The 20,604-nt window shown below is 42.6% G+C and overlaps 2 protein-coding genes and 1 non-coding gene across 6 annotated transcripts in view; 1 reads left to right on the top strand and 2 right to left on the bottom strand.

The window, feature by feature from the left end:
- FASTKD2 (FAST kinase domains 2) overlaps positions 1-3,350 on the bottom strand; it is a 55,526-nt gene extending 52,176 nt beyond the window's left edge. The window contains exons 1-2 of one of the 4 annotated variants that reach the window (XR_009564554.2): positions 3,101-3,348; positions 1,602-2,418 (exon numbers count right to left, since the gene is read on the bottom strand). Coding sequence is in view for 3 of the 4 variants with exons in the window: in XM_030853790.3 (XP_030709650.2) it covers positions 1,602-2,318 (717 nt within the window). In the remaining variant the exon portion in view is untranslated. Of the gene's footprint in view, positions 1-1,601; positions 2,419-3,100 lie in introns of those variants that run through there. The other 3 variants (XM_060301955.2, XM_030853790.3, XM_070045922.1) reach the window with 3 other exon arrangements.
- Positions 3,217-20,604, top strand: part of MDH1B (malate dehydrogenase 1B) — a 29,110-nt gene continuing 11,722 nt past the window's right edge. Inside the window, exons 1-7 of the mRNA XM_060301956.1 lie at positions 3,217-3,497; positions 7,665-7,777; positions 11,375-11,509; positions 11,701-11,843; positions 13,972-14,468; positions 17,640-17,781; positions 19,127-19,290. Coding sequence (XP_060157939.1) covers positions 3,476-3,497; positions 7,665-7,777; positions 11,375-11,509; positions 11,701-11,843; positions 13,972-14,468; positions 17,640-17,781; positions 19,127-19,290 — 1,216 coding nt within the window. The 5' untranslated portion in view covers positions 3,217-3,475. The remainder of the gene's footprint in view (positions 3,498-7,664; positions 7,778-11,374; positions 11,510-11,700; positions 11,844-13,971; positions 14,469-17,639; positions 17,782-19,126; positions 19,291-20,604) is intronic.
- TRNAG-CCC (transfer RNA glycine (anticodon CCC)) lies at positions 12,815-12,887 on the bottom strand. Its single transcript has one exon. It is a non-coding gene; the product is annotated as a tRNA-Gly (tRNA).

The following is a 20,604-nucleotide window of genomic DNA, read 5'->3' on the forward strand; positions in this document are numbered from 1 at the left end:
GAGTCCACTCTTAAAAGGTAAATGATTACTTTAATGAACTCATCTTTTCCTCAGCCAATCTGGCATCATTTCAGTGACATCGAACAGGACACTGACTCCTTTGTTTGAAACTAAAATTGGCTCCTTCCTCCGTTCCATTTCCCACTCCCACAGTAATCTAAATACAAATTGGAGCACGTTGATGACCTCTGCTTAAAATATTTCACTGGATCCCCATTGCCTACAGGATAAATCCGAACTCCTTAGCCAGGCAGAAAAGGCTCTTCACGATTCATCCCCTTTTTCCCCAACCTCATGCCTTGCCATGACACCCAACCCCTCCTCCTTGACAACCACAGACACAATTTCCTCTCCATTCCCTCCAACTCACAACCCCAGTATTCTGTACCTCCAGCCACAATGAACTACTTTCAGCTCCACAAACTATTCTCCAGGATTTGAACGTATAGTCTTCTCTGCTTGAAACACCATCCCCTTCGCTATCCATCTTCTAAGTGCTGGCCACTTCTTGGACTCAGCTTAGCCATCATCTCCTACTGGGCCTGAATTTTAGCTCTATAGACTATGTCGAGGTGTTTGTTCATTCACGCAGCAAATATTTATCAAGTACCTACAGATAGTGACACTAACAGGTATGTGACCTTGGGCAAGTTATTTAACCGCTCTAAGCTTAAATTTCCTAATCGGTAAGATGAAAGTAACAATACCTACTTTTAAAAACTACACTGAGAATTACATGAGACAATCCTCTTTTCAAACTTTGTACCTATCACTGCTTCAAACAGTAATCCTGTATCCTCCTCTCCCATCACCTCTTCCCATCATGAAGGCGTACTCCTGCTAGGTTTGAAGCCCTTGTAATGCACTCTCTATATTTTTCTTTCATTGCACTGAAAGCTCTATGTGGCCGTTATTTTGTAACTGTATTCCCTATGCTCAGCACCATGCCTACAACATAGTAAATGTATGACTCATCAGATGAACATTGGTTATTTTTGTAATTACCTACAAAATATCTGTTGTCCCCTCTAGGTTATAAGGGCAGGGATCATGGCTTCTATATCTTTACCTCCCTAGTGACAAGTCTAGTAACTGACACATAGTTGACACCCAATAAATGTTTACTGTATGAATCAATCAATCCAGTAGCTGTGTGACTTTAGCCAAGTTAACATCACTAAATCTCTTTCCTCATCTGCTAAACTGAGGTAACATCAACCTTACAGGGCTATTGTGAAGATTAAATAAGACAACACAAGAAAAAAGTATAAGTAGTCAATAAATACTAGTTCCCTTCCCTTCTCTCCTTCTTTCAACTACCCAACCTTTCCTTGTATATTTTGTACCTCTCCCCATTTTAGCTTATTCACTATTACTCAACTCCAGAGAAGAAAAATGGGGCAAGCTTTCATAAATTTCTACAGCAAAAAGATCTGGCAAACTTAAGGACTCTAAATCATATAATATCTATGCAGAAACAAATATAAACTACCATCCCAAAGATAAGTTTCTTTCAAGGAGGCTACATGTCTACATCCCATCATTCTTTCAAGATATGCTAAACCAAGTAAAAGTATATGTAAGGCTCCTTTTGATTTTACCTGGACCACCCTCAGCAAAGTCTGTACGAGTAGCGTATTCTGAGGGATCCCGAGCTTCACCATAGCATGAAGACTAAACAGCAGGTTGTCGTAGTGCATGATCTTGGCTTCTCTCATAATTTGTTCACACAGCTGGCTAAACACAGGGTGGTTAAACATCAATTGTTTTTCAAAGCGCTTCTGGTCATCAGACATCCGTTTGGCAATTGTCCACATGGCTGAGAAATAGTTACTACTAGGAAATGTAGGTGCTTTTGAAAATATATCTAACACGTCACTCAGGGAATTACACTCCTGAGACAGTTTTCTACAGTTGATCGGGGTTGGTTTTGTTCTCTTGGTGAGAACATCTTCATTGGAAGCCTCATGATGAAAGTTTTTCTTCAATCCATTATCAGAGACAAAGTGTTTTGAGTTAAAGGACAGCCTTCTAGAACAAAGTAGTCTGTCAACTGTAAGGACTGTTGCAGTGCTTATGCCCTTTGTTTGAAAGCCATCACCTCCTGATTTAAAAATTAAGGCATCCTGAAAGAGATATCTAATAGATGACTGCATTCTATTATCAAAGTTACTTAAGAGCTTTCTTGGGTTCCAGTTTGAATAAACAATTTTTGGTCTGCAAAATCCCGAAGGATACAGCCTCACAGTTCTGCCTGTTGGAACTAAAGTACTGAATTGTCTGATGTTCCATAAAAAGGAACCTGCTCTGTTATTCATTTTCCTAGCCACTGAAACACTTTCAAATGGCTTTAAAGTTGTCAAGATCACACACACACGTCGCTTCTAAATATGAAAGAAAACACATGTCGTCGCTTTCCTGTAGGGGAAGGGGTTATAAGAGAAATAAAAATTAGAGTAAAACTTCTACTTAAAAATATCAAATGCATTTAACAGAGACTAAAGTGAGAACCTAGGGAGACATTAAGATTTCCGTTAAAAAGGTAAAACCATGTTAGCAATATGGGCTTTCTCCATTTCTACCACAATGTGTATATACACAGCCTTAAAGGTGCAAGGTTACTTTGGAAGTAATCGTTGTACAAATAAGGTATTAAAAAAATAAAAAAGGAAGTGGGTTTCTGACGTAAAAGTTTTCCTGCTTTCTTTGCAGTAAGGCATTTTATGTTACCACTGCCTTGAAGATGTCATCAATGAAAAACAAGGGTTTAACCTTGATGTATACTTTTTAACACAAGAATTTAACTACAGGTAAACACGAACTGTTAAGAATAAGGACTTGGACAAGTAGAACGGCTCAGAAGAAGCAGCAAACTAAAGTGATGCACGTGGCCTGCGCTTGTCTGGAGATAACAACCAGACAGTCTCACCAGGTCTCAGAACCGGTGTCAGGGGTCCGTCCTTCCGGAGCTGGACCTCTTAGTATTAACCCACCTCCCTAAAGTTACTTCCCGGGCAACTCCTGAGACCTTTCTCTGAAAGGCGAGAATTCTAAAGCGTAGTACGACCACCTGTTCCACCTATGCTCGTCCTCCACTCACCTTAGTTCAGAGCCCCCGGGTTACACAGAGGCGCGGCCATACAGCTTCCCCGCGAGCTGAGCGTATCGCGAGATTTTACGGATCCTTCATAGGTCAAAAAGTGTTATGTTCGCGGGAGGTTGGAAATAGTTTACTTGGAGTGAGGAAAGCCTACCGAAAAACTGACTAGTTTTTCTTAGCTGCAGGGAATAGGCACGGGGGAGACCACAGAGCTTTTAATGACAGTGTATAACTGTGTACCCCAACACGCAACCTCCGCAGCTGGGCGCCAGAGTCCCCGCTCAGCTTCAGAGTGCGCCTGCGCCAAGTCCCGAGCGGCGTGGTTGCCTGGAAACGGTGGAGCAGCGGTTCAAGCCCGCGGGTCCTGGCTTCACCATGGCCAAATTCGTACTCGCTGGTGAGTGATCCCCGCGTCCGCCCGCAGATCGCTCAAAACACCGACAGCTACTCTCCTCCTATGACCGCTTGCCAGTGATCTTAACTCGCCTATGTTCTAGCAACTCCAGCCTCTATATGGACCACCCAGGCTTTATTATGCTTTCATTCAAAAATGTATGTTGGGCAGTGACTGTGTACAAAGCACTGCTGGACACAGGGGATACAGTGAGGGGAAAGACACATCCCTGCCTTCGAGGAGCTTTCAGTCTCCTGGGATACAGAAGCATGTAAACAAGTACTTTTGATACAGTGTGATTAATGCAATGAGGGGTATGTACACAGGGCTCGGGGGGGTGTTACAAGAGCCGATTTGTGAAGGTTTGGAATAGGGAGGACATTCCAGAAAAAGGCACAGAGGCTAGAAGTGTCATGACCTCTGGATATGGAGGAAGTGACTGGACCTGGGGCAAGAATGGGAGCAGAAGCCAGATCCTTGCACTTCAAGAACACCAAGCAAAGGTGTTTGAACTGTATGCTGAAAGCAATGAGGAGTCATTTAAAATGTTTAAGCAGGAGGGTATCTTAATGAGCTTGCATTTTAGGAAACCCACCTTGTCAGCAATGGAGGGGACGGACTGGAAATGTCGACTGGCATCCAGAAAACCACCAAAGAGGCTCTTACTGCAGCAGGCTATTGTACCTGCCTCCTTTCCTCTCAGCAAGTTTCTCAAAAGGGTAGACTGCTCTTCTATCTCCAGGTCCGCCTTCCACTCAATCTGGTTTCTACTTCTGCCTCCTTTCAGAAATGGCCCTCACCGAAGTCACCAATGACTTTACAGAAGCTGTCCGGTCCTTGTCTTATTTGACCTCTTTGATGCCTTAACACAATTGTCATCTTCCATCTGCCTGAAAACCTATTTCCTTTGCTCCTTTATTCATTCAGAAGAGTATTTTTGAGAATGTTGCATTTGTGGCAGTGGCAGGGCTGGGTTCTATAGGAGCAGGGGCAGTGGCAGGGGACCTTTCTTAGGCAAAGACTTCCCAGAAGAAAGTGATTTTTTAATCAGGGTCCTGAAAGATGAGTGTTACCTATCGGAGAGGAAATAAGTAGGGAGGAGGAAAGTAAATTAGGCACGGGTAGCAGGGAGTGGGGCTGCAATGAGGAAAGCTAGTTTGGTGATTTTTGAGAGTATACAATAAGCAGAAAATTGAAAAAGATTTAGTAGGGTTGGAGCATAGAGTACAAGGAAGAGACTATCATATGTTAAGGCCAGAGTTAGATAATGTATATTCTTGTGAGCCACGTTCAATATTTTTTAGATGTATTTATTTTTATTTATATTTATTTTGGGCGGCGTTGGGTCTTCGTTGCTGTGTGCAGGCTTTCTCTAGTTGCAGCGAGTGGGGACTACTCTTCATTGCAGTGCACGGGCCTCTCATTGTGGTGTCTTCTCTTGTTGCAGAGCACGGGCTCTAGGCACATGGGCTTCAGTAGTTGCGGCACGCAGGCTCAGTAGTTGTGGTGCACAGGCTTAGTTGCTCCACGGCATGTGGGATCTTCCTGGACTGGGGCTCGAACCCTTGTCTCCTGCACTGGCAGGCGGATTCTTAACCACTGCACCACAAGGGAAGCCCTCAATATTTTAAACTTTATCTAAAGTACATGGAAGGTTTTTGGAAGGAGATACATAATAAAATTTGCATTTTATCTCAGTGTTATTGCTACAATGTGAGAAGAAAAAGACTGGATGCCCAGAGCCCAGTTAGGTACTGTAGTCCAGGAAGGAAATACTGGTGGCCTGGTCTAGGAAGGTGGGCAATGGAAATGCAAAGAAGTGAATGGATTGGAGAGATGTTAGGGAGCAGAATCTATAGAACTAGACATTTGACTAGGTGGAGGAAGAAAGGAAGGGAGAAGAAAGAGTTAAAATTATTCCCAAGCAGTAGTTTGCATAACTGGGTAGATGGGAAGTCATTGAAAAAAAGCAGAAGAGTAGGCTTTATACTCTGGATACTGTTAATACTCTTAAATAACTGGGTAGATGAACATAAAGAACATAAGAGAAGGAGCAAATTTAGTAGGGGAGTGATGGCAAAATCTGTCATAGACATGCTGAGTGCCTATGAGACATTTAGAAGGAGTTGAAAAAATACAGGACGGTGTAGACAACTAGATAAGGAGATAGTTCTGAACTGGAAATACAGATTTCTACTTGAAACAAAAGGAGTGGAGGAGATTATCCAGGAAGGATCATAGAGTATGAAAATAAGATGCCTTGTAGAATGCTAACCTTTTAATGCATTAATAAAGGAATAGGAACCTAAAAGTGTAATGAGGAGTGGCCAGAGAAGTAGGAAGAAAACCTGAAGAATGCCCCCACCACAGTGGGTATTTCAAGAGTTGAAGGGAGACAAATGCTACCAAGGGTCAACAAGAAAAGGATCAAAAAGTATCCATTGGATTTAGTGACATGGAGGTCCATGGTGACCTTCTAGAGAATTATGGGAAAAGCCAGATTGCAGTGGCATGAGAAATCAATGGAAGTGAGGAACTGGGGATGGCAAGTGTAGAGAACTATTTCAAGAACTATTTCAAGTTTTAATAGAAAAGGGCAGGTAGAAGGCAATGACTGAAGGGGCTTTTTGTTTCTCAGGACAGGAGAAACTTAAACATAATAAGTATATTTTAATTATGGTAGAAACAGCCCATTAGAAACAGAGCTAAGATGCTAGAAAAAGGGGATAACCAGTGGAGGTGGAAGAGGGTGGTGTTTAGAGCATAAGTGGTGAGATTGGATCTGGATAAGAGGTAGGATCCCTCTTCCACTGAATAGAAGAAAGAAAGAAAGGAGGAATCCAAATGCAGATAGGCTAGTAGGTTTGATGGCAGGAGCTTGGGGGATTTCCCAACTGATGCCTTTTTGTATGATTTGGTTTAGTTTGCGTAAAGTAGAAAGCAGAGTTTTCTGTTGTCTTCTGATAGTACAGAAAAATATTGGAGACAAGGAAGGGGCTTGAAGGAAGTAGGCAGTTTGGAATGGTAATTGTAGAGACCAGAAGAGAGTGCTGCCCAGGGAAACAGAGGGATCTCCAGGAAGAGTTGAGGGCCAGTTGAGACTGGTGACCATGTATTTATAATGGTACCGCTCTGCTTAGCTCTACCATGTTTATCCAGGGGTGCCAAGTACATGAAACCCAGGCACAGAAAAGGCAAGTTACTGGGTTCATTCAGGGTAAGGGGCTTTTACCAGGCTTACTTGCCAGAAGCACAGTGGGGCAAGAGAATTGCAGACATGAACCAGAAGAGTGGTCTGAATTCATGAGTCATGGATTTGAACTAAACAGGGAGGCTAATAGCCAGGGGGAGTTTGAGAGGGGATGATGACTTAGAAGTCACCGGGAGGTTGAAGAACTGGTGAATTGGGAGTAATCGGGGAAGAAGGCTATAGAGAGGGTTCTGCCCTTGGCCCCTGCCCCTCCTACTCTACCGGACGTCCAGTCCCACCAACTTTAGTGGCTGTCACTTTCTCTGTGTTTATGCCTGCAATACCTGTATCCTAAGCTATTGCAGAAGGCCTGCTCTTCAGATTTGCAGGTGCAGCTGCCTGCTGGTCATATCCACTTAGATATACTACAGATACTTCCAGCTGCGCTTTATAATTTAAACTTCTCACCCATGATTTCTCTCTAGTAAGGTCAGGATCACCTAGCCACGCCAGAAAAAAGAAGTTAAGCCAGACTCTTCTCTCCCCGCCACTTCTCCTTCCCCCAATACTCTCTGCACACATAGCAAGTCCACATGTGATTCTACCACCACTCCTCACTTCACACTTTGCCTTTTAGTAGCTACTAATGAGTAGTTCATTATGAGTAGTTCATGCTTAATTAGTAGCCTGGCAGCCTCTTAGAGGAAGTGAGGTCTAATACAGCACTGGAGGAGAATAAATATTCAAGTCTTTTTTCCTTTCCACATTTTATTACTAATGATGCTGATCTCCTATGAAAGTCATTTTATTTTGCCAATATAATAAAAATCAAAAGTTTATGTTATGGCAGTTTATGCTATAGCTCTATATAAATTATATTGTAACTGTGTGATTAATTCTGTAATTATATGACAAATGCTTGTAACTACATGAGAATTTCCATGTGATGAAAGAAAATATTGCTAATTTGAATTTTTTAGGTAGAGCAGATTGCCCATATTATGCTAAAGCAGAACTTCTGGCAGATCTTTTACAAAAGAATCTTCCTGATTTTCGGATACATAAAATTACACAGCATCCTGATGTTTGGGAGGTAAGAGGCCTTTACAGTTTGTTAAACTCACACACACAGAAAAATGTGTTCTGATTTAATTAAATATTAGCTAGTGTATCAGATAGCTTTCCAGGAATGTTCATGTACTATTGATATTTTAATATTAGTAAAATCAGTCCTGACTTATCAGCCTCAAAACATTATTTATATTTTTTTCCTAGTACCTAATAGAACAAATGAGGCCCTAACCAGTAAGTAGAATCAATTTGGCTGGTATTTTCCCCCCAAGAATCCACATAGCTTATATTGCACTTTTTTTTTTTTTTTTTTTTTTGTGGTACGCGGGCCTCTCACTGTTGTGGCCTCTCCCGTTGCGGAGCACAGGCTCCAGACGCGCAGGCTCAGCGGCCATGGCTCACGGGCCCAGCCGCTCCGCGGCATGTGGGATCCTCCCGGACCGGGGCACGAACCCGTGTCCCCTGCATCCGCAGGTGGACTCTCAACCACTGCACCACCAGGGAAGCCCGTATATTGCACTTTTTAACTTTCAATTCTCCTTCATATTGATTTCTAATGACATGAGGGACTTGTTTATTTGACACACCCTTCTTTGGGACTTAGATGGAAATTTGGGGGAAGGCGTTTCCTTTACTGAGGAGTGTTCTTGGGAACAACATCCTTAGAAGGAATGAGAGCAGCAGGACTGGGCAATGGGGGAAGTTGAACTGCCATACAGCTCTAACAAAGGGCTCAGCCAGCCCTGCAGGGAACTCTGAAGCTGGGATGGCCCTTCAAAGATACCCCCCCAAACAGGCAAGGAGGCCAGGCTTTTGTTCTCCTGCAGCTAACAGTCAGAGGATGTGGGCTGCCCTGGGGAAGAGACTTAACCTTAGGCAAGGGAACATCCTTTGGCTGAGGTCAGTTTCCAGAGAGAGACTCAGCACTGAGCCATCAACAGCCAATACGCCTCGTGGCAGGGGGAATGAGTGCCTTGGTCACGAAGGAGGAATAGGGACTACACGTGACAGGATCTGCTAGTTCACCAGTTGTGCCTTTTGGATCCACATGCTGCATATAATACGTTCACACCATCTGGGAACAGCTCTTCCAGAATTCTGGTTGGCATCTCTCCCCAGGGAAACTTTATAAGAGGAAGTTAAGTGAATAATAGTCTCCGCTGCACATCATTTCAGCACTACACATCGTTCAGCACCATAACTGACTCATCACCTTTCTTCTCTTCTATCCATTGTAGATTCCCCTCACCCTCTGCTGATTCAGGTGACTTATTAGGTGTGGTGGTGACTTACACCTGTATCCTTAGGGGCCTGAGCCCTCGTCTCTATTCCCTTTTCAGGATAGGACTGTTGCACCTGTCCATGTGCTGTCAAAATTAAACAAGGCACTACCAAGGATGCCCCAATGGGTTACCTAGATGCCAACCATTCTTTCCTGCCAACATTGGGTAATAGCTGCCCTACGTGCTCCTGATCAACGGGGCAATTACCCCTTCCATGATGGTAACTCCTCTCCTTACTGGCTGATCTCTTGGCACAGGAGCTCTAAGTGACCATGTGGCAGCCATAGATTAAAGTTTAATGGGACTCTTCCTGATAGAAGCACCCCTCACCCTGGGTGGGTCACTGGGAGTGATGGTAAGCAGGGTCACTCTTAATTCCATCCTTGGTTCCTGGATTCATGTATTCGACCTATTGGGGCAAAACTCTATTGATTTGTGGTATATATTGCATCCTGAAAGATGGTACCCCATCCTTGCAAGGTATCAGTCTCTAAGCTGGTGCATGCATCTTCAGTGTGTTGTTCCATCCCTCTATCATGCTGCTGGATGTTGCCATATATGATAGGGCCAGTGGGTCCCTGGTTTCATGCCCAATGTCATACATCGTTTACTTTAAAATGGGTTTCTTGGTTCAAAGTGATGTTATGCAGGATCCCATGTTGGTAGGTTAAATATTTTGAAAAGTCTTGAACAGGGTGCTGGCCAAAATCCTACAAGCAATAAAGGCAATTCTTTATCTAGAATATATGTTGATTAAAATCAAGGTGAATCACTGCTCTTTCCAGGGTAGAAGGGGTCCAATGTGATCAGATTGCCACCAAGAGGCTGGTTGTTGTCTTTGAGGGTTAGTGCCATTAACAGGAGGTCTGCGTTGATCTCTGTTAATGGCAGCAGCAATGGCTAGGTCAGCTTTGATGAGTGATAGCTTGTTTTCTCAGACCATTGCATAAGCTCTAACTTTTTCATTTCCCCATTGTGCCTTCAGCTGTCTAAGTTATCTTACTGCTGGGTTGCTTAGTGCTTCTGTCATAATAGACGTTCTCTGGTGGGCACTGCCCCCCGTCCTCTTTTATTTCAGAATTCTATCATCCCAATTGCCATGGGGCCCAGCTCTATAAGAGCATGTCATTTAACAGCCATGGCCCAGAATTGACAGCCACACCAGGCTTCTCAGTGATGCTGAGACCCCTCTCATCAGTGCATTCCTTGTCACTTTGGTGAATGTAGTGTCCTCCAGGCCCTTCCAGAGAACATAGGTGACCAATAGTTTTCCAGCCTTCCGTCATAGCATATCCACTCTAGCGAGCCCATTTTTTCTAAGCTTTTTCATCCCTTCTTCCATGGTCTTCCATGACAGTTCTGGCATTTCCACTTTATTTTATCCCTTGCTCTGAGCTCTGAAGAGCCATCCTAGCAACATGTTGGACTCTCTTCTGAGGTCTTTGTCAGGGTGTACACTCTTGAATAGCAGAAGAGTGATTCATTTTGAGAAATTCTCTCTTGTCCAGCTTTATGTTCCACTCTTGATTCAGCACCCTCAGGGTCCAGTCCTGTACATATTCTCCCAGCTCCTGCCAGGACATCACCATGCCCTGCTCGCTGCTGAAGGTCCTTTGAGGTAGAGTCTCTTCTAGATTCCCAGTATTTCACTGGTCAGGCTACGTTGTGACTAGAGAGGCCATGGGGGAATCATCATGGTGGAAACATCAACGAGGGAAATTCATTTGTAAGGTAGCTTCATGATACATTCCTCCAAAGACAAGAATGTTGCCATGTACTTTACCCATAGAAATGTTGCATTCTGTCTCTATGCAGATATTGTCATTGGAAGGCCTGGTGTACACAGACCAGATAATGATGATTTAAACTTTTTCTAGTAAATATTATCAGAAATCCCCAGATAATTTTTAGCTCATTAATTCAATCTAAAAAATATAAACTATACTCACATATTTGGAAAGCAATATCAAATTTATATGGCCCTAAGACCAGAGACATCTCATACAGAAGACCATTTGAGTTGGAAAACTCGGCTCCTTTTTTAAGCCAAAACCTTGCACTTCAGGTCTACTCAGGAAAGAGAGCAACATTCAGTACCTTTATTTGGTCGATGAATTCGAAGAATATTCTTTCTTACTTGATTAATTTGTTACTCAACTCATCACTATTTCTATATTTATATTTTACAGTTTAAAGATATCTAAATTTTATTATGTATACACAGAGGTAGTAAAAAAAAAACAAACTAGTATTTTAACGTTTGAACTCTAAAGCATTGAATTGAATTCCAAGGCAGATTCAATGTGCGACTTCTCATGGACTCTATCATTCAATAGGAGTGGCTGAAAGAGTTGTGTAAAAAGAATAAGTGGAGTCACAAAAATTCCCCCATCATCTGGAGAGAGCTGTTGGATCGTGGAGGAAAGGGTTTGCTTTTGGGAGGATATAACGAGTTCCTAGAACATGCCCAGGTATACAAATTCAGTTGATTTATCTGTCTAAAACATTATTGTTCTCTCCTATTATTATATTTTTCCAATGTCTTGCTTTCTAAGGTATTCTCTCAGCTCTCTTTTTACTCTATTTGGGCTTTAAACAAGAACTTTCCATTATAGCCATTGTCAGCTATTCTGGTGTTGATTTTTTCTTTCCCAATATTTAGCTTTACTATGGTGTCACCTCTAGCATGACAACTGAGCTGATGAAGACAGTTGCTCAAGAGAACCTGGGGGCACACATAGAAAAAGAGCTGGAGAAAGAAGCCCTGAAAGGTCTCATCAACCCCTTGCAGGTCTGGATCACCAGGTGGGACCGTCAAATCCCAGGATTCGTGAGGTTGACGTTTTATGTTTAGAAGGACAGTGATGTAGGATTAATTACATGATGGAAGAATATCTGGGTGTCAAGTGTGAGACTTGTGTGTATGTATACAAATATTATAGATATGTAATATATGTATATGCCTATATATCCCCTAGTGAGGCCCCATGTATGAGTTTTAGACTATATATAGATTCAATGTGTATGTAATATGCATATAATACACATACATACTAAATCTAAGAGTAACTTTATAGCAAAGGTGTTTACTTTTCATAACCGTCTCCAGCTCTCCTGCCCTCATTCTGTGTGTCTCATGCTGTCTGCTGCTCATACGATCCTGCTCGTCGCCTCACTGTCCTTCCTTCCCTCTCCCTTGTTTCCTTCCTTCCCTCCCCCATCTTCCTGACTGTTGCCCTCTTCCTCTTTCCCACTTGCTAGAGTTGTCCTCATCCTTAGCTCTTCCATGTTGCACTCATTCTCTCTAACCTCACCCCCGTCACTCTTACCCCTTCTCACTTTTTCTCATCACTCTCGCTCTCAGTGGTGGGTGGACACATTCGATGTTTGTCATTGCTTTTTCTCTCTATCTCTGTGCTCTGTCTCTCTCTTTGTCCTTTTGCTGTCCATCTTGCTCTATCTCTCCCTCCCCCTTTCCTTTCCCCACCTCTCAATCTGTCTCTCACACTGCCCTTCTTACTATCTATGTGTGTATCCTAATATACAGGCTCATCTGAAAAATTATTTGTTATTATGAAAGATTTCAAATGCAGAAAAGAACTGAGAATGATGTAATAACCGTACATGAACTTTACACTCAGATTTAATAATATTACATCTGCTTTAGAATTTCTTTAATATTTATTTATTTATTTGGCGGCGCTGGGTCTTAGCTGCAGCACGCGGGATCTTTATTTGCGGCATGCGGGCTCCTCCTTGTGGCCTGCGGGACCCAGCTCCCCGACCGGGGATCGAACCCAGGCCCCCTGCATTGGGAGCACAGAGTCCTAACCACTGGACCACCAGGGAAGCCCCTAGATATTTTTAAAGGATTAAAATGGTACAGATGCTCTTGAAAACACCACTGCGCCTCTCTCCAAACCCACTGTGAAAAAATGCCCAGATGCATTTCAAAACTCCCCCTCAGGGGTCATTAGGGCTCTCAGTTATCAGCCAAGCTATAGAGTACTCAAATAGTAGCTGAATTGTGGGTGCAGATACATGATACCTCGCCTGTGTTGATCCTAGGCTTCTTTATAAGGATTTGGAAAAATAGACCTTTCTAAAAGATGTCATTACTTTGCAGATAAGGGTACAAAATAGAAAAGAGTTATGGTTAAATGAAACTGATTTCCTTATCTTTTTTTAAAAAGAATATAAACACGTAATTACAGTAACACGTAATTACAGTAATATACAGTAATATGACACAGTTCTTTTAAATTTTGCTTTCGCCTATTCTATTTAATTTGAAAAGCCTTATAAACAAGTACATTTCTTACTCTGGTATTGTTTTCAGATGGCCAAAGCAAGAAGTTAGCAGTGAGAATTATTTTTTTCTACTTTTGATTTCTAGCCTTAAAAATGTCTGTGCAGCTGTGTATGCCAATTTAATATTTTATATTACCCTATTAATGCACATGCAGAAGAATATCTATTAAGAATAAAGCCTGGAGACTTCCCTGGTGGCGCAATGGTTAAGAATCCACTTGCCAATGCAGAGGACACAGGTTCAAGCCCTGGTCCGGGGAGATCCCACATGCCGCGGGGCAACTAAGCCCGTGGGCCACAAGTACTGAGCCTGCGCTCTAGAGCCCGTGAGCCACAACTTCTGAAGCCCGGTCGCCTAGAGCCCGTGCTCTGCAACAAGAGAAGCCACTGCAATGAGAAGCCCGCACACCACAACGAAGAGGAGCCCCCGCTCGCCGCAACTAGAGAAAGCCCATGCACAGCAATGAAGACCCAACACAGCCAAAAATAAATAAATCTATTTTTTTTTTTTAAAAAAAAGACTTCTATACATGGTTGGTACTTAAAAAAAAAAAAAAAAGAATAAAGCCTGAAAAGGAGCAAAAGATTTAACCACTCGTAATCGGCTTTGCATTTTTATTAGTGCATCGGCTCCTGCCTGCTACAACCTAATTCCCATCTTGACAAGTGGTGAAGTGTTTGGACCTCATATGGAAATTAGCATAAACCTATTTGACAACAAGCAGGCAGAAGAGAAACTCACAAGCCTTGTGAAGGAGGCTCAGGACCTGGCGTCGCCCTTCCTGCGGAGTGTGTCCCTCTGCACCCAAGCGGAGGAGGCCTTCCGCCAGGCCCACGTGATCATCTTCCTCGACGACCACGTGGACAAGGAGGTGTACAGTTTGGAAGACTGCATCCGAAGGAGGGCTACTCTGTGCCACCTCTACGGATCCCTGATTGAGAAAAATGCTCATGATTCCGTCAGAATTATTGTGGGAGGAAAAACCTTTGTGAATCTCAAAACGTCTTTGCTTATGAGATACGCCCCAAACTTCGCCCACAATATTATCGCTGTGGCCTTGGGCGTAGAAGGCAAAGCGAAGGCGGAGCTGGCCAGAAAACTGAAAACGACTCCGTCATGTGAGTGAGCTCCCGTTTCCGTGTCTGGTTTTAAACAGCGTGATTTCATAGCAGCTAGGAAGAACACTGTCCCCTCTAAAATCAGTCGGGATATCTGGACTAGAAAGTATGAAGCAGAGGCCAAGAACTTCTGATTGTGTGATTTCGCTACTGTGCATTTTCTTTCTACTAGCTTTTATGACTAGCTGATCTTTTCCCATCATTCTAAAAATTAAGAAACAAATATTTAAATAATAAGATTTCTATTTTTCAAGTAGTAATTTGAAAATTAATATCCCCCCCCCCAACCAATGTAATCGGTGTTTTTTAAAAAAATACTCAGGGCTCTGTTAAAGTGACCCCACCCCACTTCCCACCTGTGTGACTTGGGGCAAATCACTTAACCTTGCTGTGCCTCGCTTCCTCACCTGTAAAATGAGGACGTAAATAGCACCTACATCCCAGAATTGATGCAAGGATTTCAAGAGATAATGTTTCTAAAGTGCTTGGAGGAGTGCCCGGACGCAAGGGTAGTAAACTTGTTAAGGTGATTATGCTATCTGATCAGTTTCTGCTTCTAATAATCCTTGTACTTATAGAGGTCAAAATTATAGGAGGATGAGACAGAATCAGAAAATGGATTTTTGTATCTACAGGGGGAGTGCTGTATCTAAAAATATTTGTCATGTTTGACAGACTTTAGCTATTTGTGCCCTTAGATGGAGCAGGTGCAACGAAGTCCATTTAGAATGCCAGGAAGTGCAAGACATGACATCAAGCAAAATTGGGAAGACAGTGAAGTGTGAGCCTAGAATGCTCTCAGTCAGAGCTATAAGGGACTTCGGTGAGCCCCTAACACATTAGGGCAAAGCCCTAGGACCATAACTTCTGGTATTCTTGCATACAAATCATTAGTGTCTTACCCCCAGGGTCACTGCATACCTCAGCCAGATGGATACTAAAATTATTCGGTAGGAAAACATTTCCTAATCATTTTCTCTCTGTTATCAACCTTATATGTATATGTGTAGATACTGATTTCTCACAAAAGATCTATGATACACTGATGAAAGTGTCAAGAAGAGGCAGTGTTACAAAATTTAAAACAGGGCAGGCACTTTCAACCAGAAAGCTTCTCTCTTGTGGGTCTGGTGGTACCATAACTTCTAAACCCTGCTGTATTCAAAGCCAATAAGCACAGGAGCAGCAGAAAAAAGAAAAGTGGAGACAAGTTGGGACAAAAAAGGGAAATGTTAGAGGGACGGCTGTTAAAGTGGAATTGTCAGTGGAGTAGTAAGGAGGAAGTTGGCAACGACAAAGACAGAGTTAAACAAAGTAACATGAACTAGAAAAACCATCAGGGAGAATTATTCCAGGAGAATTCCAGATGCCAAGAGGGGAGCAGACCTTTTCAGGATATCCCTTGAGTTCAGTTCACACATAAACCTGTTTCTCAGACTATGTACATTGGCTTAGTTGGAACTCTTTCTGTACAAGTGACAGAAAGTCCACTCAAAGCGACCAGAGTCAGAGCTTTTTTTCCACATAACTGAAGAGTGCAGGAGTAGTTCTTATTTGGGGCATAGCCAGATGCTGGGGTTCAAGTGATGAGGTCAAGCCTGGTTTGTGCTCTCACCTGGCTCATCGCTCAGCTCTGTTTTCCTCAGCTTTGATCTGATTCTCGGATAGGCTTTCTCTAAAAAGTGGCAAAACGGCTACCGGCATCATAGCTTAACTACCCCAGTAGAAAAAGAGCATTCTCTCTCGATTCTTTGTATAAAAGTAGCAGAATAATATCTCATTGTCTGGGCTTGGACCACATGTCCTTCTCCAAGTCAATCAGTGTGGCCAGAAATCTGGAATCTAGGTCGGATGCCTATCAATAGACCTGAGGGGTAAGGACAGCTTCACCCAAACCAAATGGACTGAAACCGGGGAAGCGTACCTATTTAAAGAAAAGCCAGTATGCTGTTAAAGAAAAAAAGGAGGAAGAGATGTTAGGACAAAAAAAAAAAAAAAAGCAGATGTCCGCTATAATTTTCTCTAGCTTGATTTAAGGCATTTAGAGCTATAAAGGGCCTTAAGCCTTTAAGAAAAATTATTTTCCCTCCTGCCTGCCTTTGAACACAACTCTGTAAGGGTGTGATACTTGGAGCTGCTGCAGTCATTTTAGGACCATGAGGGGAAGGCCAAGAGAGTAACATCTTTGAGCCGCTTAACAAGCCCCAGTGTCACTGCCTACCTCGACTTGTTATCTGAGAAAAGTAAACTCCTTCTAGTTAAGCCAGGTCAGAAGGATATTCTGTTACTTGAAGACAACAGCAATCTTATCACATACAGAACAGGAAAGAATTTAATCTCCGTAATAGAAAGTGGTATGACCTTTTAAGAGAAGTAAGTTTTTAAACAAATAAATAAGTTTATAAATAAATCAATAAAATCCCCTATTTTCACTTCAGATACATTCCCAGAAAATCCACAATTATTAGAGAGAATTATTAGAGAGAATTTCATATATTAGAATCATATGAAATACCAATTCCTATTTCTCTCTACCCCCATCCTCTTCTTTTCCTTGGTAGTATGTATCACGTTGTATAGTAGTTGTTTTCTCACCCACTCCCCTCTACCCCCAGAATATTGCAAGGATTTGGGCTGATTTGTTTTCTTCTGAGCCTCCCACCTAAAAGTGCCTCACACGTACAAGCTAATTCAATATCTCTTCTTTGATTAAGATGTTCCTCGGGGTCCTCTTATTCCAGCACCTTCCATTCTGCAGGAAACGAAATCCACCCAGGGAGTCAAGTGACTTGCCCGAATTTCTATTCCAGTCTAAAATCAGGGACTCTCTGTCAGAATCAAAGCAGATAAAAAATCCTCTTCATGGCAAGCAGAGTGGTGAAGTTAGGACCAGAGCGGGGGTATAATTTTCAGTAGCGCTTTCTTTCAGGGAGCATTTCAGTGTTCCCTGAAGTCAGTCCTATGCTCACACCATCCACGTGCGTTATTAGGAATGTCCAGACTCTGGTGATTAAGGAGATGATCCACAGTGTTTACACATTTTTAGGCAGCATAAACTTAAGTCTGTCTTATAGCAAAAGGACCAATTGTAAAACAAACGCAAAAAACAGAAAGTAGACTACAGTCAATTTTTTATATTACGTTATTTTTTTAAATTTCTTTTCTTCACAGGCATCAAAGATGTGATAATTTGGGGTAATATTAGTGGAAATAACTATGTCGATCTGAGAAAAGCCAAGGTTTACAGATATGAGAGTGCTGTTTGGGGACCTCCTCACTATTCACGCCCTGTTTTAAGCCTGATTTTTGATAGGTACAGTATCTTTTTAAGTGAAGTAGTCTAACAATATTGAATAAACGTGTAATGTTATTATAATCATTTAAAAATCATCTTAGAAATCAGTGTGCAGAAGTAACTGTTCACACTCATCCTCATTTATGCTTTCTATTGAAGAAATGTAGAGAATTCCACAGAATTTCAACTAGTCTGTCCCCACACCCAATTTATTTGATTTTGGAATTTTGAATTTTTATATTTCAGTTTATCCTTAAAGTGGCTCACAGATTCCATTAATGTTATCACTAAAGCAAACATATGTAAAGTGAATCTTATTTAATGTAAAGACCTCTGTCCAAGTTGAAATTAGTTGAAAAAGCTTCGAGAGTAAGGAATTATAATGGTGAGCAGGCCCAGGCCATGCTGGGTGTTGGGTTCCAGGAAAGGCAGAATTGAGACATGGTAAGGGGCACCATCTCTGGAGCCAAGCCACCTGGGTTGGAATTCTCATTCAGCCACTCATTAGCTGTGTGACTTTAGGGAAGTTACTTAACGTCTCTGTGCCTCGGTTTTTCCATCTGCCAAGTGGAAATGGTAACAGAGTGCAGGTCTTATAGGGTCATTGGGAAGATGAAATGGGTTAAGACAGGCAAAGCACTTAGAAACTGTGCCTGTCACAGTCAACACCACCATTACGAAAAGGGCATGGAAGGAGGAAGGGGGAGGAAAGCCTTTGTAACAAGTTTCGAAACTTTGCAGCACTTTCCCAGTGGTAGCATGTCCTTTCCATCACCCCTTTCTTCCCTTTCCTTCCTTTACCCACACCTAGAAATTGTGTCCCTGGACTCATTGTCTTGCATTGCTGCGTGGGTGTGGGCAGCATCTCCTGGAGCTGTATCGTGCCGGCTTAGCAAGGGCAGCTGTTTCATGCTTTTTCTAGTCCAGCTGGACTGTCCCCCGAGTTTAAACTTCAGATTAGAAAACTTAATTATTTCCTTAGTTCTCAATGTGACTAATTCAACATTTCATGATACTATTTTATTTAAAATGAAGGATACCACTGGTTCCAAGATAGCCTCTATGGAGAATAAATTCTTTGTGATGAAATTAATTGTTCTTGCAGCCTTTGGCCACTTTTCTGTGTTCCATATTTATGGTATCAAGTTTTTAGTGTGAAACTTTAGGACTCCTTTCTGCTCTGTTTCATTACTTTTCAGTTGACTCTTTATGGGATTAAAGAAGCTTGAAGAAGGGGCACAGGAAGTCATATTTCTGTTTTGTGGAGGTGATTTCTTGTACTCAGATCCATTGACCCAGGGAACATTCTTATTCATTCCTATTCCCTCCTCCATTGTAAAATTGTTTCTTTCTCTCCTTACAGTGAGTGGGTAAACAGAGAATTTGTGGAAAGTCTTAAAAAGTTCACCGCCACAGGAAGACAATTTGGGGGCATCTTAGCTGCACACAGTATAGCCACTACGTTGAAATACTGGTACCATGGCTCACCCCCTGGGGAGATTGTGTCTTTAGGGGTACTGAGTGAAGGTAAATCTGGGTTTTTCATATCTTACGATATTTTAAAACCTCCATGTATGCCTTGTGCTCCTACTTCTGTGTCCTTACCTAGACAGGCTCCTACCTCTTTTTTTTTTTTTTTAAATGGTACAGTTACTTTTTAATTTTATTTATTTATTTATTTACTTTTGGCTGTGTTGGGTCTTCGTTTCTGTGCGAGGGCTTTCTCTAGTTGTGGCAAACGGGGGCCACTCTTCATCGCGGTGCGTGGGCCTCTCACCATCGCGGCCTCTCTTGTTGCGGAGCACAGGCTCCAGACGCGCAGGCTTAGTAGTTGTGGCTCACGGGCCTAGTTGCTCCGCGGCATGTGGGATCTTCCCAGATCGGGGCACGAACCCGTGTCCCCTGCATTAGCAGGCAGATTCTCAACCACTGCGCCACCAGGGAAGCCCGCTCCTACCTCTTTAAAGGCTCTGTAAGCTCTCCGGATTTTCACAATTCCATAATCATTCATTCATGCCTGCATTCCTTCAGTTATCCATTCAGCAGTGCAACAGTATTTTGTGTGCATGCACTGGGAACACACATAGGGAGTAGGCCCGGCTTTTGCCTTTCAGGAAGCTCACAGCACAGTAAAGGAGAGCCACATACATAAATGAAATAATTCTGTTAAGTTTTTCTCACTGTATCCCTACTGAGGAAGGGAAAGCAAGGTTAGTTTTCAGCAGGCAGCAGGAAGAATCAGGACCTGCATCATAAAGGAGGTGACACTTCAGGAAGTCCCACCTGCAAGCTTGAGTAGTTGTTTACCTGACAGACAAGTATGGGAAGAACATCTGGGCACAGGAGCTGCAGGAGCAAAGACACAGACCCACGATACAAAGGGCACAGCAAGACCCAGATCTCAGAGTACCAGGCAGCAGCCGGAATGTGGAAAGCTTGCTCTCCATCCACAAATACTGTGGATATATTTTTATATCCTTAGTATTTTAATCTGCTAAAAGCTATTCAGAGCACTTCTACTATTTATTGAAAAATAGGAAAGGGAGAATAGCTGATGCTCTGTGCACTGAAGACCTAAAGCATGTCTTCCCTTTGTGCTTTACATTCTCCCTGAACAAGCCCATCCACTCCCATCTCAGCCTTGCTGCTGAGCCCTACCTTGTCAGACATTGCCACCTGGATGTCATGCTGTCACTTCAAACCAACACACACCAAACTGAACGTGTTGTCATGCTCCCCAGTCTGATCCACCTCTTGTATCCTTTATGTTATTAATGGAACCACGATCCTTCCCATTGTTTCAGTGACTATGGTGCAGCTCACGGAAATCTCCCTAAACCC

This window comes from Globicephala melas, chromosome 7 (assembly GCF_963455315.2).
Source record: "Globicephala melas chromosome 7, mGloMel1.2, whole genome shotgun sequence".
In the NCBI taxonomy this organism is placed as follows: Eukaryota; Metazoa; Chordata; class Mammalia; order Artiodactyla; family Delphinidae; genus Globicephala; species Globicephala melas.